This window comes from Osmerus eperlanus, chromosome 27, assembly GCF_963692335.1.
Source record: "Osmerus eperlanus chromosome 27, fOsmEpe2.1, whole genome shotgun sequence".
Classification (NCBI taxonomy): domain Eukaryota; kingdom Metazoa; phylum Chordata; class Actinopteri; order Osmeriformes; family Osmeridae; genus Osmerus; species Osmerus eperlanus.
Window position 1 is genome coordinate 4,651,375 of NC_085044.1, and position 17,160 is coordinate 4,668,534.

Sequence of the window (17,160 nt, forward strand, 5' to 3'; positions counted from 1 at the left end):
AGGGGAAAAAAAGAATTAAAGAAGAAAGATTGCATTCCATTGTTCCAAGGTTGCCGTGTGACGTGTGACGCTTCCCCATTGGCCGGTGATAAAAGTCATTAGGACAGATTAACGGACGTCCGGGGCGTTTCGATTGGCAGGAGTTGACACGGGAATCAGACGGGTTTAGGGGGAAATAAAGTCTCGTCCTGAAGGATTGATTGCCAGGCATTGTCGTGCGTGGAGCCGGCTGAAGTCTTGGCTGGTCCCTTATCGCAGGTGGAGGGAACAGCAGGTATGTCTGATGGCTAAGTAGGCTGGAGTGGGATGGAGGGGGGGGGGGGCGACGTCTCTGCTTCCAGACACTGCGGCAGGAGACCAGACAGTCACCTGAACACACACGAAAGCGCACAAGTAGCATTTAGCCATTCGCGCGCACACGCACAAGAATTCCAGCGGCTGCGCGCACACGAGCGCACACAGACACACGCTGCCGTATCCACACCAAATTCGATTCTCAGTTTAATCCTATTGGAGGAATAATACAGCATAGCGTCTGACAATGTCGGCCTCCCAGGGCACCAAAGTTTGCCCTCTTTACTCTTAGGGCAACAGCGGCGGCACCAACTCCATTTAGGTTTTTCGAGATAACAGCCACGGAGGCAGTCAGGCAGTTGAAGGGGACACTGGGGCTGCCTAGAGACAGGGGTCATTGGGATTTGCGCCACAGGCTTAAAGATAGGGTGGGGAGACTTCCCTCTGCAGAGCGGAGGACGGAATTATTTGATTAAAAGGAGGTCTTTTAAAAACCGAGTGAGAAGCTCAATGGAGACGCCACCGGGACAGCCGGCTTGTCCCAAGGTCCCTTCAAAAAACGGATTGGAATGCTTTTACCCTGTTTGTGTACTGTGTATCTGTTCTTGTGGGCACTTGCTTGCGAGCATTTGTGCGGCAGAGACTTGCTTGCATAGACGGTTCATCGCTGAGTGAGTGTTTGGTCTGTAAGCCCCATGGTGCTCTAGCTGTGTGTCCCCCCCCCTCACCACAACCTCCCCGCCTCTCTCTGATCCGCGAATCACTTCGGCGAACGTTGCCAGGGCAACGCGGTATCTGGCTGGCAGCCTGCTGGAGTTATTGAACCACAACTGGCTGGATAATTAGGCTCTGTCCTGCAGGTTGAGTTTCCAGTGGCTGGGACTTGAATGTGACCCAAAGCTGGCCTCGCTTTGTCGCTGCGGGCTACACTTTTAACCCCTTTGCTGCCAGAGAGCCAGACGCCGTTGTCTCTATCCGGCTAACTTGACAATTGCCGAGAGACACACACATCAGATTACCTTTCAAATATCCCCCCCCCCCCCCCATCTCAATGCCCACGTACTCAAATACTGCATAGTGACTCCCGTGGCACCACAGCCCACATAGATGATGACAGAGGAATCTCCTTGTGTCCTGGAGTGCCCTTTTCCACTCGGGGGGAACAGGGGGCATGTGGAGACCAAAAAAATCTGTTTCCTCCAGACAATATTTCTCACAGCGGCCGGGCTGTGACACCGCCACCTGGATATGTTTGTGCGACTCCGAGCTGAACCACAATGGACCTGTGCCCACCGTTCTAAACGGCCACAAACCCCACGCCTCGTCGCTCGCTAACAACCGCCATTGTTCTCTCTCGTTTTAGGAACAGCAGAGGCCCTCGATCGGCCCCTCTCGTGTCTTCCCGAGGACTCACACTTAACGTCGAAGTCCACAAGGTAGGGGGGTAGCTCCATGTCATCGGTGAATATTTCAAAGCATGCAACATGTCCGGGGCGAAGTGAGCGGACAGTGCCGGGGGTTGGGTTTTCCCCCGCATACTTGTTTAGCTGGGCATGGCTCAACACGAGTTGGTGGGAAATGTCAGGCTGCAAGGCGGCACCAGCAGACGGCCTGCGCTGGGTAATTAGCCCAGAAGTCGTTTCGAGGGGCCGCGCCGGTCTGCCAAGGTGCCTACTGTGCACAGGGAGAGACCAGACGACCTTTTTTTTTTTTTTTTGAGCCCGTCCCACCGCAGTCACTTAAAACAGTGATGCATGTTCTCCTCCCTCCCCCCCCCCGCTCTCTCTCTCTGTCTGTCTATCCCCTTCTCACAGCTTCCTCTCTCTCCCTCTCTCTCTTTCTTTCTTTGCCCTTTCCATGTTCCCTCTCTTCTGCTGCCTCCCCCCCCCTCCTTCCCACCCCCCGGTTCTCTCCGTCTGTCTCTCTCTCCTTTCTTTATGTCATTTCCCCCTTCACTTTATCCACCCACCCACCCCCTTCCATCTCTATTTCTCCCAGAGCAAGGAGGAGGTGGGGTGAGGGGCGTGTTCCCCCCCCCCCCCCAGACGGCGCAGAGCCAAGCCGAACCAATCGTTCTCTCTCTCTCTCCTCGTCATTGGTATGCAGAGGCTGTTTCCCCCGGCGACAGGGCCACTGGGTTTGGGCTGACGGCGCGAGCGTCGACGCCGCAGACGGGAGCAGGACAGCAGGTAAGGGTAATGAGAACAGGCAGGGAGGGAGGAGCGAGAGAGGGGGGGGGGGGAGACAAGAGAAAAGAGGAGGGCAGGCCAGACATCCCAAGAGGGCTTTTGGGGGCAGAGGTCCACTGTGACCCCCATCACACCCCTGCACTGTCCAGGACCTGCAGGGCCTCCCGCATGCATTATTTAGGCTTTCAGAAAGAAAGAAAAAAAAAACACCCTAGACACCTCGTGAAATAAATAAACATTGGTCAGGAAAAATAGGCATCTATGCAGTAGATGCCTATTTGCCAAACCAGTATTTGCCAAACCAGTTCTTTTTATATTCTTATTTATTCAAATGTTGACCATAGTGCCGGTAAATGTAAGGTAACATTTTCACATGACAATTATCATATTGAAATCAATATGCTTATTCTATATACATATGTCTGTTTCAAAAAATGTATGCTAATGTCATAAATTGTTGCTGTAATGTCATGTCTCATCAATAAAAGTATTACATTTTGCAATTCACATTTTGTCAAAATATTTTGTCGTTTTTATGAAGCCATTGTACTGCAGCTTCTATGAATGCGTATTGTTGCCAAATGCAGGTGAAGGTGAATTTAGACATAAGCAGCGCACATTCTGAGGGTTTGAGTGTATAAAGTGTTTGCCGGTGTGTGTCTATGCGCGGACCAGTGTGTGTGTTTGCTTCCTTTGTTCTGTGTTTACGTGTGTATCCTGCGAGTGTTTGTTTGTGTGTTCCTGTGTGTGTGTGTGTTCCTGTGTGTGCGTGTTCCTGTGTGTGTGTGTGTGTGTGTGTGTTCCTGTGTGTGTGTGTGTTCCTGTGTGTGTGTGTGTGTGTGTGTGCGTGCGTGTGTGTACGTCTGCACGGAGCCAGACTCTGGTGATGGGGGAGCACTGCAGCCAGGATGCAGATACCATCCATCTCCCTGTCACTGGCCCAGGGGCTGCTGGGACAGCGGCAGACAGTTCCTCAGCGCCGACAACAGGAGCTGCATCCTAATTCTCCAACTCAGGACCCTCTCTCCACCGCCACCCACAATGGAAAATCGTTAGCCCTGCAATCTGGATGGAAAGCGCGAGAGTTTAGCTGTCTAGCGGTGGCTAGCACGTCGCGTGCTCTCCCTGACCACAAAGAGTTAACCGTACCTCGGGGTACAAAACATGGAGTGTTAAAGGAGCTGGTAACTGATAGGAGAGGGATGATGCACATTTGGACCCCTCTCAAGAATGTCACTTAAAAATTTTAAGAGTCATAGATTTGTCCCAGCTTGCCAAAATGGATTATTATTGTGTATGGCAAAGCCTATTAGTCAAGGCTGCAGAGCGCGTTATTTATATCGTGGAAGATATTCTGAGACTCACTGAAAATCCTTTTTATAGATGAATGTTTCTGCCATGTTAACGCCATAGTCGGTTGATTATCCCCAGTTGCCAAGTGTCCAACAGTATATCAGGAAATGAAAGATGAAAAAAAACACAAAGTAGTTATGAAAGCTCTCAAGGACAAGCCTTTGCTTACACCCATGAATGCTTTGTGTCATAAACATATTGTATCATATGCCAGCCAATGAATTTGCATGACAGCAAAGGATACAATTCTTTATTAAATAATATGTAATGTGAATTTAAGATGCCTAACAGTTGGCTGAAATTCGAAATGAACCTGAAGATATCGATGATAGATTTTGTATTTCTTTGACAGTGGCATTATACTGTATGCGACATGCATATTTTGTCCATGGTCATTAATGGTAGTTATATTATTATTATATTTAGTCATTTAGCAGATGTTCTTATCCAGAGCGACTTACAGTAAGTACAGGGACATTCCCCCAAGGCAAGTAGAATGAAGTGCCCATGGACACAACGTCATTATGCACGGCCGGGAATCAAACCGGCAACCTTCTGATTAATAGCCCAATTCCCTAACCGCTCAGCCACCTGACCCCCCCTGAGTTATATACAGTGAATGGTTGTTTGAAGTAGAACAAACACGAACCAGTTCTCATTGAACAGCCGCTTGCAGTGAGCTTGGCTCCTGGCTCCATAAAGAATGTTTTCCTGCGTCTTTGGGGGGGTTTTGGCTGGAGTTTGCGGTCTGTTTTTATATCACTGGGAAATCAGTTGACCACACAGCTCCCAAAATGTTGTGCTGAACTCAAAAGACCTTCCTGGACTACCCCCGTCCTCGAAGTCGATTCCTGCACCAGACAAAGGACATTTTGATTTCTGATGAGTAAAACAAACACCATGCTTGTACACGTTATCAGAAACTGCTGACTGTTCTCTTGCAAGTTTAGCCCCCCGGGGGGATCTCACATTGAAACAGACATCATTCGCACATGGCAAACACAAGCTTCTCACAGTTGCAAATCAAGCTTGAAAAGAAACCGACTCAGCCAAAAGAAACAACTGTCGATGGGATAAGATACGTTTGTGCGTGGGCGCATGTGTGGTCGTTCTATTGTAAAAGCCGAGGCCCTGCTTAAGTGGTCTGTCTAGTCTTAGGGTGTAATCAGTAATGTGGTGAAACCATACTTGCCTTCTCCTTGTTCTACATTTACATTTAGTCATTTAGCAGACGCTCTTATCCAGAGCGACTTACAGTAAGTACAGGGACATTCCCCCGAGGCAAGTAGGGTGAAGTGCCTTGCCCAAGGACACAACGTCATTTGGCACAGCCGGGAATCAAACCGACAACCATCTGATTAGTAGCCAGATTCCCTAACCGCTCAGCCATCTGACTCCCTACGAAATCCCTACGCACATATACTCATTGTTTAATACTGAATGTATTGCCTGGTAGAAAGAGGAGTTGAAGGTTGACAACGCCAGCTTTTTTCCATCCTACACAAAAGTTAGTTGACAACAAAAAAAAAGACTTAAAAAACAAAAATCTTTGTTTAGCTTCACTCTATAAGATATGAAACGCCTTAGGTTATGCGCGTCAGACAGAGCCTACTGGTCCGTATTCCTCTGACAGAGAAGACGAAAAAAACAAGCTTTATCTTCGTTTCAAAGAAGAAAACCAAACTAACAATGATGGCGGACACAGCTCGCCGCGCAGTCAGGGGTACGTGCGTTTCCTCGTGCTCCCGCCATGCACCTCGACAACGCAGATCGTTGACGAAAGGGAGCTGGATATACAGACATCTCTCGTCTTGCAGGCCTCACTGGTGCCGTCACCCAGGCAGGAAGCACACACACGGCAGAAACACACACAGCACCTCGAAAAGGTGGTGAGCTTTGCGTCATACAAAAGCAGCGTGCTGTGAATGCAGTCTGACACAGGGGTCGTAGCCAGGACATTATTTCTTGGGGGGCCAGCTCTGGCCAGTCTTTTATTTGGGGTGGCACTTGATTGTCAAAAACTACTATTTTCAAACTCACACACTGCATCACTCAGAGCAGCAGTTTTCTAACGGTATCCGGTGTTTGGCTGCTAGTCTCCATTGAAGCGCTGTCAGAATGCAGGTACGTTGGTTTCTGTCTTGCGCTGTTGATGGGGACGTGGCCCAACATGTTGCGAATATGGGGCTTGTAGCATAAGTGACAAATGCCAATATAAGACGACTTTATAAAACAAATACTAATGCATTTATTTCAGCTTTATATCGTTTCTGTCCAGGAAGGTTTAAAAAAAAAAAGAAAAAAAAACGCCCCCCCTGGCCACCACGTGGCTACGCCCCTGGTCTGACATCAGGTCAATTCGTGTTTGTGCGACGCTTTTTATCAGCGTTTAGAGTCTCACACATCTGAAATCTGGAGCCCCGGAAGAAATCCTGTGGAAAGAAGGAAGTGATAAAGTTCCTGCCTCTCGTCCTGATAGACGTTAGACAACCCCAAAACCGACGAATAACAGACTTGTCTCCCTAAGGCCTGTTCACATCCATGTGAATTAGATCACTTTCCCAGCGTCAATATTAAGCAGCCCGAAAATAGCGGACCAACTGTGTACGCACACCTGGTTGACGGAGATCTCTTTTCACCCTGTTCCCTGACACATTCAAACACTTGTTGTGTGCCTGTGCTATGTCACCTGCAGTACTGGGATCTGACCAGTTAAGAGCTTTAAGAAATGTGTGTAGATGTAAAGATGTCTTCTTAGCCTTTCACTGCAAAGGACTGTCATCTTCAGACGTGATGCGGCATGTGGTGAAGAACACATTTTACCAAACAGGTTTGTCCAGATAATTGTCATTGGTGGTAGGGTGGCTGTTTTCATTGTGAATCGTTAGCATACGATTCCTTCACTATCTACAAAACTAAATGTGCAATTTGAATGACCAGTTCATTAAAACATCACAAGAGGTAACTACTCTCATGCAGTGTCAACACTATCATGCAACACTTGCACTATACAATTAAAGACATAGCAGGACATTTACATGTATTCATTTAAGCAGAACCTTTTATCCAATGCAACTTCCAAGAGAGAGCTTTACAAAAGTGCATAGGTCACTGATCATAACATCGAGATAGCCCCAAACATTGCGAGTAGCCAAACATGAAGTATATATTGTGAAAATCAAATAAGTGCCAATGGGAAGAACCATAAGAGCATGTAGTTAAACAAGTTACAAATTAAACAACATGGACCTCAAAAGTGCAAGAGTGTACCTGTAGAAAAAGCAAGCAACAATAATAGAATATAATACCTAGAGTTAAAATAACCCAGTACTTAGAGTTAAAATAAAAATGTCTACCATAATTACTATAAGGATGGAATGACTTTCATTCAAAGATCAATGCATCACATTTTCAACAGAGACACGTTCATACTTAACCTCCTTAAAGTGACAGCCTGTAACCAACCAGTGTCCTTTGGAGCTGTTTTAAGTGCAGTAGTCCTGCAACGGAGTTCAAGCCAAGTCTTGGTGCAGTGTCATCTCGCTCACAGAAGGTACTAGGTTGCCATCTAGTGGGTTAAAGTGTGCATAACACCATACCGGCTTTGTTATGAATTTATTCTTAACTTGACCAAAGTAACATACAATTAAATAAATGCACTACACTGTCAAACATATTTGGTTAGGTTTGCAATATAACACTATGAGTACGCTGAAAGCTGCCATGCTGATCAATATTAAACGGGGCATTCCAAGGCCAGAGCCCAGTGGTCGAGCTAACCAACGTAGGCCCGGCCTATTGCAAATGTAGGCTATACAACTGATGTCATGTCACTGGGTATTCACATTTTACATGTTGGTCGTTCATGGTCGTAAATTATGTTTGATATATATATATAAAATAAATATAATTTATATTTTAAGACTTTCTCACCATATTTATTGCATATGTTTGGTGTCGTATGTCCGTTAGGCTCATCGGTGTCCAGTTATTTCAGTCCGTGCCCTCCAGCAGGTGGCAGCAACGTGCTTTCTTTATTCTGTAGATCGGAGTCCCCAGTGTTTTTAAATTAATATTTTCTAATGTAAAATGCCAACCACATCTTTGTAGTTCACACTAATGTTGAACTTGAAACAACATCAGGTTTGTTTAACGGATAAACAAAATCATACAAAACAACTACATCAGCCTACCTGAATATAAAGTGCGGAAACATACGTTTTATCTCTCTTTACAATGTAGCCAAACAGACCATACGATACCTCTCAAATAGTGGATGGATCCACTGTGGAGAGGCGAGGTTCCTTCTGTGTGATGCGGGCCCAGTGTCATTTCACTGGTCCCGAAGCGGTCGCACCCCGATGCCTTCCAGTGCACACAGATGGAAAATGAGGTCCACTCGGTTCAGTGCACACAATTACTTGTACTGCTATGGATGCCACCCATTTCGGTTCATAGTGGTGCTCGTCATGCACGATTGGCTTTCCTGATATGTGGGCCTCTTTACTTTTTCATGGGCAATGGAGCAATGGAGGTCATTGCAATTTAAGGGCTTGGGCTTACCATGGCTATCGATGTTTTTTTATGAAAAAATATTCATGTTAAAGTGACTTGTTGCATGTTGTTGTTAGCTAGATAGGTATTTAACCCTTGTGTTATCTTCGGGTCGTTCTGACCCATCAGTCATTGTGACCCACCGTCGTATTGCGACAACTTTACCGCATACAAAAACAAAGTGAAGCATTTTCTTTTAACCGTTGGGCTGTCTCAGACCCCCCACATTGCGAAGGTTAAAAGAAAATTATTTTTATTTGTTTTTGTATTGGGTAAAATAGGCCATTATCACGCTGATACGTAGTACTTCCGCATTCAGTGATCTTTGTGCACTGCCACTTCCGGTGGATCACTCATCACTCTGGCGAACCTATGATGGACGATTATAAGTTAACTTATACTGCATCCCTGGTAAATTTACCCAAAATAACTTTTTCTGACGTACATCGACTAACTGAACAACACTCCATCACAGCCCGCTCCAAAGTGGACAAGGGATACAGTTTCTTTTTCGAGAACTTCATCTACGACTACGAAGGTGAGTGGCTACTAGCTAGCTAGCTAACATAACATTAGCTAGGTAGGTTAGCTTATGCTAACGTCAGTTTGGCGTCAGCTCAGATGTTCGTATGGTTATAATGTGTTTAACCTACGTTAAATCCAAGTAAAGTAAGATTATTCACCTTTAAATGAGGCTGAGTCAATTCACCCTTTTAATTTGTATTCTGATAGGAAGAACGTTAGCCTCTGTCAGTGTCAGCTAGCTAACGTCAGCATAGGAGTGTCCCTTTTGCTAGAATGAAAAATCCACAGTATATGCATTAATTATTTTGTCCACCAGTGTCCAACATCATTGACAGGGCGGTGGCTGTCAGGTCTAGGTGTTACAGGTCGATGAAGAAGCGAGAACAGCCCCATTATTTGAAGGTTATTTTAAGAAGCTAAGGCATAATGGCAAGAAATGTAACCCCTTCCACTGTTGCCTGTTTACATCAAGTCAGTCAACAGCCATGTGATTTGTGACATACGTACGGTATGCAAATATCAATATATATCATGATAATGTAACTTTGCATTTAAATTCTTTAATATCCTTTTTGTTGAATCCAGCAAGTTAATGGTGTAAGGGGTTAACTACTCTACTGCGGTTGCAGATTTCCTAGACTGCGGTTGCAGATTTCCTAGGATTTTTGGTTAATTGTAATGCTCTTTCTTACATTTCTGTATCATTTGCAACAAGATTTTCATTTTAGTTTAACTTTAGCAACTAACATTATTAGTGTTGTCTTTAATGTAGATTGTTTTCCAAGCTGATGCAGCCGAACTTCAAGAAACCTCATGCAGCTGTACAGCAGGCAAGGTTCTGTGCAACCATCTAGTGGCCTTGTTGTTCCAGAGTGCCCATTACAGCATGTTGCAGGTGAGGGCTGTGGTCTGGGATGTTAACATGGGCAGGTTGATTGGAGTGACACTGGTTCTAGAGGTCTACCTTTGATTGTTAACAAGCACATCCCGGTTTGCTTTTCTATCTCTTGTTCTGCAGGTGAGAGCTGTACCACCACCTGTGGCCTGCACAAGCTCTCTGCAAACATGGCATCGACCAAGGACAAAGGTAACATTGTAGCCGCGCGGAGCTGCACCGCATTGAATAGAATTCCAGTCTATTTTTCAGCCGTGGCGTGAGCTGCCCCAAGTGCCACCCTTAACTCCACGAGCAGTGTATCCCAAACGTTACGCCTGGGACACACTGTTCGCGGAGCGAAGCGTGGCACACGGGGCAGCTGAAAAATAGACTGGAAGTCTATTCAAAGCGGTGCAGCGCAGCTGTACGTCTGGCTACATTGGTTAACATGGGAGTGAATTGGAAGCGGTGCCACTCTGTGTGGCTACCGCGAGCATAGTGTTTACACCATTACAAGCAAGATACTATTACAATCATGGCTACTTGTTAATATCATTCCCAGGGGATCCATGCAGAGCCGGTTCAGGACTTGGTTGTTAGGAGACCAAAGCCATCTGCCAGGAGTGTATGCAAATCAACACTCTATCAAGCATACACAGGTAATGTTACTGTAACTAATATCATACTGTTGGCTGCCGTATAATACATAATTGTATCTTGCCACTTTTATACACATAATTATGTAGCAAATATAACACACAGTAGTGTAACAGCAGTGAGCAATTCTCCAGAAAGACAAGAGATGTGTGGATAATTTAACACTTACTGTTTTTAATTTTACATTTCAGGATCCCTCCCAGACCCGCAAGTCTTGTCTCTTGGGGAAGGACTGAAAAACCTCAGGCCGCAACCACTAATATCCTCAGTGCTGCATGGCTTGTCTCAACTCTCCATGGTCGACTCCAGGTTCGGACCTGTGCCGCGAGGTTCACCCCTGTCCTACCAGTGTCCTCCTGTGGTCAAACGCGGAAATTATGTCCAACACCCAGGTGCACCAACATTCCCTAAACTGCCTTTAGAGGGGTCAACATTTCCCACTACTTTTCCAAACGTTGACCCAAACTCCCAACAGTTTCTCCATTTGGACAGCTTAACTGTGACACACGAGATGGCAGCTGAGAGAGAGGAGCAGACACGTGAGCAGTCTGAGTGCCCATTATGGCAAGCTTTACGCAAGCCTAGAGTGACAGCTAGTAGGTTCTATGAGGTTAGCCATGTGAAAGGGCCGTCTTCTGGTCAGACCCTGGCAGGGCGGATACTTAAGGGAGTACACCAGACTCCCGCCATGAAAAGGGGCCTTGAACGCGAGCCACAGGTGCTGGAACAATATTCAAAACATTTCAATGTAAATGTCTCACGCTGTGGATTTGTTATCCATCCCGATGCTCCTCACATCGGGGCTAGCCCCGATGCGAGGGTATATGACCCTAGTGCCATTCCGTGTTTTGGGCTTGCTGAAGTTAAGTGCCCAGACATCTCCAGCATTTCTGAGGCAGGACATGTAAAAATTGTGAATGGTCAGGCAAAACTGAAGCAGAATCATAAATACCACTGGCAGGTTCAAGGCCAACTGGCAGTAACTGGATTGAGTTGGTGCGATTTTATAACAGATACTGAGGGAGACTTAACAGTCGAAAGGGTCTGGAGGGATGATGAAATGATAAAAGAGATGAAAAAGAAGGTGGACCTGTACTTCTTTGGTACATATATGAATGTGTATCTTCAGCAGAAAGTGAAATGAACTGAATGAATAAAGGAAATGAATGAATAAAAGATTTTATTAATTCCCTTTTTCTGAGTACATTATTTACATATTTACATTATTTGAATACTTTCAGGATGGACTGACCTTTACAATTGATTATAGATGAATGACTTCTCATTCATTATATACATCTCATTCAATATATACAATGTATTCAGTATACAGTTGAATGCATGTGATCGGGGGAAACACTATTCAACAGGGATGTAGCCTTTTAAATCAAGTGGTCCCTGGAAGTTGGTCATCACACAGCAGACGGTCCACAGCTGGTTGACTGTCCCAGACAAGGTTAGAGGGAGAGTGTTCCCAGATGCGATATTCCTTGACTCTGCGTATTGCTCTTTCCACGAGGATTCGAAGTCGGGCGATTGCTTGTGTTTTTAGAGCATCCTCTTTGGTGAACTGCGCTGTGGTTAGAGATGAAATAAGTTCATTTCTATTATTTCAGTGAGTGCCTCAGTACTTTTTTAAACATTTGTCTGCACACCTTAATGATTATCATTTTGGTCACAGTTTTAATTTGAAATGTTCATTCCTTTCATGCCTACCTGTCATCTTGAAGGGTGGTATAATCAGCATTGCCCCACGGTCAGCTAGCAGCTTCTCGATGGTGAAACCCTTGTCTGCCATGCAGCCATCTCCTGGCTCCAGTAAGTCCAGCAGTCCACTTTGTTCAGTCAGCTCTCGGTCAGAGATGGAGCCGGTGAAGAGACTTGACACAAAAGTCACAGCACTACATGGGGCAATCCCAATTAATCCCTTCAAGGTTGTCGTGTTTTTGTACGATGAGAAAACCTCAGACTGGAGAGTGAGGGATGATGGATTCTGGCATCGCACCTCGGTGCAGTCGATGATTACCCGAACATCTGGACTGTACTGCACAAATTTGCTTGGCATGGTGTTCTTGACTTGCTGTTTACTCATCCAGATGGGAAGGGAGCCAAGGAGCAGGTAAAGGTAGTTGGCCCACGTTATAACAACACGGGAGACAGTGGACACACTGACCTGAAACATGTCAGCCAGCACCTTCTCTTGCAGGCCTGCAGCAACTCTGCAGCAGAAAAGAAAAAACTCATCAACCAGTTGCAGCCTACGCGTTGGACTGGGAGAAATGGGTTCAAATGTTTGTCCCTTTTTCTGAGCTTTCGACCAATAAACCACCATGGAGGCAGATGGTTGAATTGCCTCCCAGAAGTGACAAAAAACATATCTTGACGTGAATCTTGTGTAAAAAAGGATGTCCTTGTCTGAGACACAAAATCGGTGAAAATGCACTTCACCCACTTTCAGCTGTGACAGCTCTGTTGTCAGCTCCTTGATTTTGTCTTCCAGTTGCTGTATGTGTGCAGCAGCAGCATCCAGTGCACCTGTATGAGAGGAGAGAAAAAATTAAAACATCTGACCCAGATTTTGTCTGTGACTTGCATATTGGAAGTTTTTTGGACCTCTAAAGCTACATGAAATAGCTTTTTATAGCTCAATATTCACCTTTACGTTTAATCAAGTAAGATATAAAATGCAATGTTTGTACTTGTGATGAAGCTGGTAGGTCATCATGAGGAGGTAGTCCAACATTTCAGAACACCGGCAAACACTGACATACCTGGTTTAAGAGCAGAACCGTAATCATGTTCTGTCATCACCACCGAAGCTGCGACCTCCTCCATCGCCTCTTCCTCACATGGTAGGGGCTGCTCCAGAGGAAGGGCTGGACAAACGTCATGGCCTAAGCGAGTTGATGCTCTTTTATAAGCAGACTCCCTTCTTGGCAGTCCCCAGTTGTTCCACTGGAAACGGGAGGGCACAGAACCGATTTGCAGACGCTTGATGCGACCTCGGTTGGTAAAGTTAGCCACGTCAGGTAACGCTAGCCTGCTAGCACTACCTGTAGCGTTAGTGTAGTCTGATTCACTAAAGTGCCGGCTACAAACAAACGTGCTACCTTGTTTTATTTTAAAGTTTGGCCCCTCATCCCGGCGAACCGCTTTAATCCACTTCTTCCTTAGACTCAATTCAGTCGGGAATCCATGGAAACTTAAGTAGGGTTGGCGTTGTTTGTTCGATTTACAAAGTGGAACAGAGCAGTGACATCTAGCCTTCGTTTCAGCCATTGTTGAACTGCGCCGGAAGTGGACATGCACAAAGTTGACAAATCCCGCCCATGAAACCCGGAAGCGTGATAATCCCCTATTGGGTAAACACAACAATGGTTCGTTATGAACCTTTGGGTCATGTGACCCGAAGGCAGCACGAGGGTTAAGGAAGGCTATTAAAGGGGAACCGAGTTTTCTCACGATTCTTACAACCCGGAACGTTTAATCCAAAAACAACAACTTTATTTATTTATCTCTGGAATCTTTAGTAATGTATTAGGCTAAGTTTCACACAAATATTCGATATCTCCATAATGAGACCATTCACCCGAACAAAGAAACATGTGCAGCGCATGAAATGCCCCCCAAAATATGACAATGGTTTAAAAGACCACCATGTCACCATGGCATTCAATAGCTTGTTTCCTTTCTCATCGAGCGAGCCAACTTTTTACAATGCTTGAATGAGAAGTCTTTTCAGTGCTCAAAGATTCAGACAGGATGTCTGACCATGGTATTTCACTTCCTCCTCAGTTCTGTCTGTAATGAAAGGTTGATGTTGAGAAATGTCAATATAGAGCAGTAAAATATGACTGTATATTTAAAATACAAGGAGGACGAACTCGCAATCAAACTGAGAGAAATCGACTGGCAGATTCATGTGATGACTTTACAATGAGGAACTATGAAAAGGTGAAATATCTCTCTCAATCCAGATGTGACCAAGTATCTGTGTGTTAAATGGCAAAGTTGAGCTATTATCCGGCCAATTTTAAGAGGTCACTATCGGCTCACCTCTGATTTATCTTGTCTAAACATGGCCAGACACTGGCTGTAAAACATAAGGGGTTTGCCCAAGCTCCATTAGTAGATTAACTGAATTTACCGGATGAGCAGAAGACAAGGGAAAACCATGGCAATAGAAATGTACCGTCTTTACAAAACTCTGATGGCTGTGTGGACAAGTGTATTCACAGCCTTTTGGCAAAACACTGTCAGAGAAAACACTTCCAAAAACCTCAGCGTTTCACCGCTGTTGTGGTTGCATCTACTTTTAAATAGAGGAGGATTGATATTGACTTAATGTTCATTTAAGACAAAGATCATTGAGCTTGCAGTGACAAAGGGTGGACCTTGTACTTAGTGTACTGTACGTTTGTTCTTGTTATGGATTAGCAATCATTCTCTTTCAGAGACTAATCCTACACAATGTCCTCTGATTATGATTTACTGCATTTGGCACCCACTCCCTTGGGGATGGATTCATTAGACGAATCAGAATGGCCTTCCTCTCCTGTCATCAGACGAGACTAAAGATGCATTGTGCCATTAGTTCGATGCACTGAACGAATCCATTTCACTCTTTGATTCTTTGAGGAGAGAAGCCGCGGTATTAATCCCGACCGTCCTCGGGGGCATTTGGCTCAGATCTGTGGTGCTGTTAACTCATTGCAATCTGACATCTCACAGAGAGACCATCCGAACCCCGCTCACGTAAGGCATACATTACTTCCCAGGCGGCTCCACATCCCGAAATGTTATCATTAAAGTGTTTTATCACCAATCCATCTGGGGATGATACTCGGAGCAACAAAGCAGGGGGATTCGGTCCTTCTCTGACAGTTTAACGATTGTGTCTGTATTCGCTGTCTCGCCGCAACCATACTGATGTGTCTTCCCAGGCCGAGAGGGAAGTCGGGGAAGGAGAAATGTTGGATTCCTGAAAAACCCTCTTCCTCCTCTCGTTCGCCTCTAGCTGCCGCCACTAACCAGTAGTAACTCGGCTGTGCTGAGTCTCACAGGGCCCTTAGATTAGCTAAAAATAGACCTGTTGGGGCACAAGCCGAGTTTCATGAATACATTATTGCTATTAGACGTGTTTGAGTGCGGTGAATGAGTAGTTAAGGCGCAGGTCTGGCAACTCGTGAATTTTTAGGCGGAGAAAAGCGAGACACTCCTTACCTGTCTGGTTCGCTGCTGAAATAGTGGGCTTTGCCGTGGTGCAATTAACAGGCTAGAAACCATGTTTTTGAAGAGTATCTAAAGTATCTAGGAAAATGGGCAGAGCAGGAGCACACTGAGCAGGAGAAGTGTGGAATATGATTGATTTGTATATTCAGGACAGGAAAACATAATAATAATAATAATAATCGAAAGTACAGTAACTGTTAATGAGAAGATATGAGAGGAAAGAGAAACGACATTGGAGCAACAGCGTATAGTTAGGTTGTCAAGCTGCCAGAACTGGGGAAGCAACACCAATTTTCTATTGACAATGGAAAGTATGATTCCTGCTATGGGGAGGAAGAAAGGAGTTGTGGACTGAGTGCAGTCAGTGTGCTGTTGTCACCCGATGACTGACTACTCCCCTGGGTTCCACTGTCACATGTTATTTAGCAGATGGAGTCTCCGTTTGGTATGTCAGCTCAACAGAGACACACTGTCAGTCCAATAGACTGGTTTGGCAGCCACCACACAGGGGGGGGGGGCCTTATGGCAGTGCATCATTATTAAATCTTGTATTTGAACCCTTTTCACACTGTCAGAGATGGAGAGAGAGAATTGAGGGAAATATCGGAAAGATGGCAGACAGACCTGTTAAAGTAAATAAGGCAATCAACCTGACGGGCCTATACGCTTGTCGCTCGGGCAATTAAGAGCCGTCTGAGCTTTTATCAGGGAAACACCGTTTGGAAGTCCTTCATTTGCATTTTTCACATTGCACCTATAATGAGCATTCCTTTGAGAGCTGTCTTTCATACGTTTCTTTTCAATAGATGCGTGATCTATTTAGAATTTTTAAAGGTTTTTTTTGCCAAAGTTTGTGGGGAGGGTTACTCAGATATTAAACCTCCCGTTGGATTTATGTCCGAACTTTGTTGTATTTTTGAGGCTTTTCCACACTGCTCAAAGAAAATCCCGAATATCTGTTTCATACAATTTGCTGTCTTCTTGACATTGACTGTGAGAAGTCAGGTTCAATCAATATACAAACCCATTGATTGAGCAGACAAGTAGTTATAGCATATGGGTTGTCAACCATGGCTGGTAGTGTTACACTTGACCACTGAATGAGGAGTCAGGTGGCTGAGCGGTGAGGGAATCGGGCTAGTAATCTGAAGGTTGCCAGTTCGATTCCCGGCCGTGCAAAATGACGTTGTGTCCTTGGGCAAGGCACTTCACCCCTACTTGCCTCGGGGGAATGTCCCTGTACTTACTATAAGTCGCTCTGGATAAGAGCGTCTGCTAAATGACTAAATGTAAATGTGAATGAGCAGATATCAATATCTGACCTGTCCAAAGACCATTTAGTATTTTGGCTTCTGATGACAGTATGATTTCAATCTTTTGTTTGTGGCTCAGAGCCCAACCGGGTATGCAAATGTTGTGTAACACCATCCCAATCTAATTGGAAAGGCAGGGTTCAGTGAGCTGATTAGTTCCCTCTGT

The 17,160-nt window shown here is 45.3% G+C and overlaps 2 protein-coding genes and 2 long non-coding RNA genes across 5 annotated transcripts in view; 2 read left to right on the forward strand and 2 right to left on the reverse strand.

Moving 5' to 3' along the window:
• Window positions 1-3,048, forward strand: part of LOC134013803 (uncharacterized) — a 43,852-nt gene extending 40,804 nt beyond the window's left edge. For both annotated transcript variants that reach the window (XR_009928978.1, XR_009928979.1), the window contains 2 exons: window positions 1,658-1,730; window positions 2,293-3,048. This is a non-coding gene — a long non-coding RNA (uncharacterized LOC134013803). The remainder of the gene's footprint in view (window positions 1-1,657; window positions 1,731-2,292) is intronic.
• Window positions 3,049-6,208: 3,160 nt separating this feature from the next.
• On the reverse strand, window positions 6,209-8,337 carry LOC134013806 (uncharacterized). Its single transcript, XR_009928982.1, has 3 exons — window positions 8,099-8,337; window positions 7,770-7,875; window positions 6,209-6,268 (listed from the first exon to the last, which is right to left on the reverse strand). It is a non-coding gene; the product is annotated as an uncharacterized LOC134013806 (long non-coding RNA).
• A 339-nt stretch (window positions 8,338-8,676) lies between these two features.
• Window positions 8,677-11,602, forward strand: LOC134013732 (uncharacterized). The gene is made up of 5 exons (XM_062453427.1): window positions 8,677-8,928; window positions 9,688-9,810; window positions 9,934-10,002; window positions 10,355-10,451; window positions 10,641-11,602. The coding sequence occupies exons 2-5, from the start codon at window positions 9,802-9,804 to the stop codon at window positions 11,591-11,593; spliced, it is 1,128 nt and encodes a 375-aa protein (XP_062309411.1). The 5' UTR covers window positions 8,677-8,928; window positions 9,688-9,801; the 3' UTR covers window positions 11,594-11,602.
• Window positions 11,603-11,836: 234 nt separating this feature from the next.
• LOC134013550 (uncharacterized) lies at window positions 11,837-13,744 on the reverse strand. The gene is made up of 3 exons (XM_062453056.1): window positions 13,221-13,744; window positions 12,166-12,984; window positions 11,837-12,024 (listed from the first exon to the last, which is right to left on the reverse strand). The coding sequence occupies exons 1-3, from the start codon at window positions 13,726-13,728 to the stop codon at window positions 11,837-11,839; spliced, it is 1,515 nt and encodes a 504-aa protein (XP_062309040.1). The 5' UTR covers window positions 13,729-13,744.
• Between the last annotated feature and the right edge of the window lie 3,416 nt (window positions 13,745-17,160).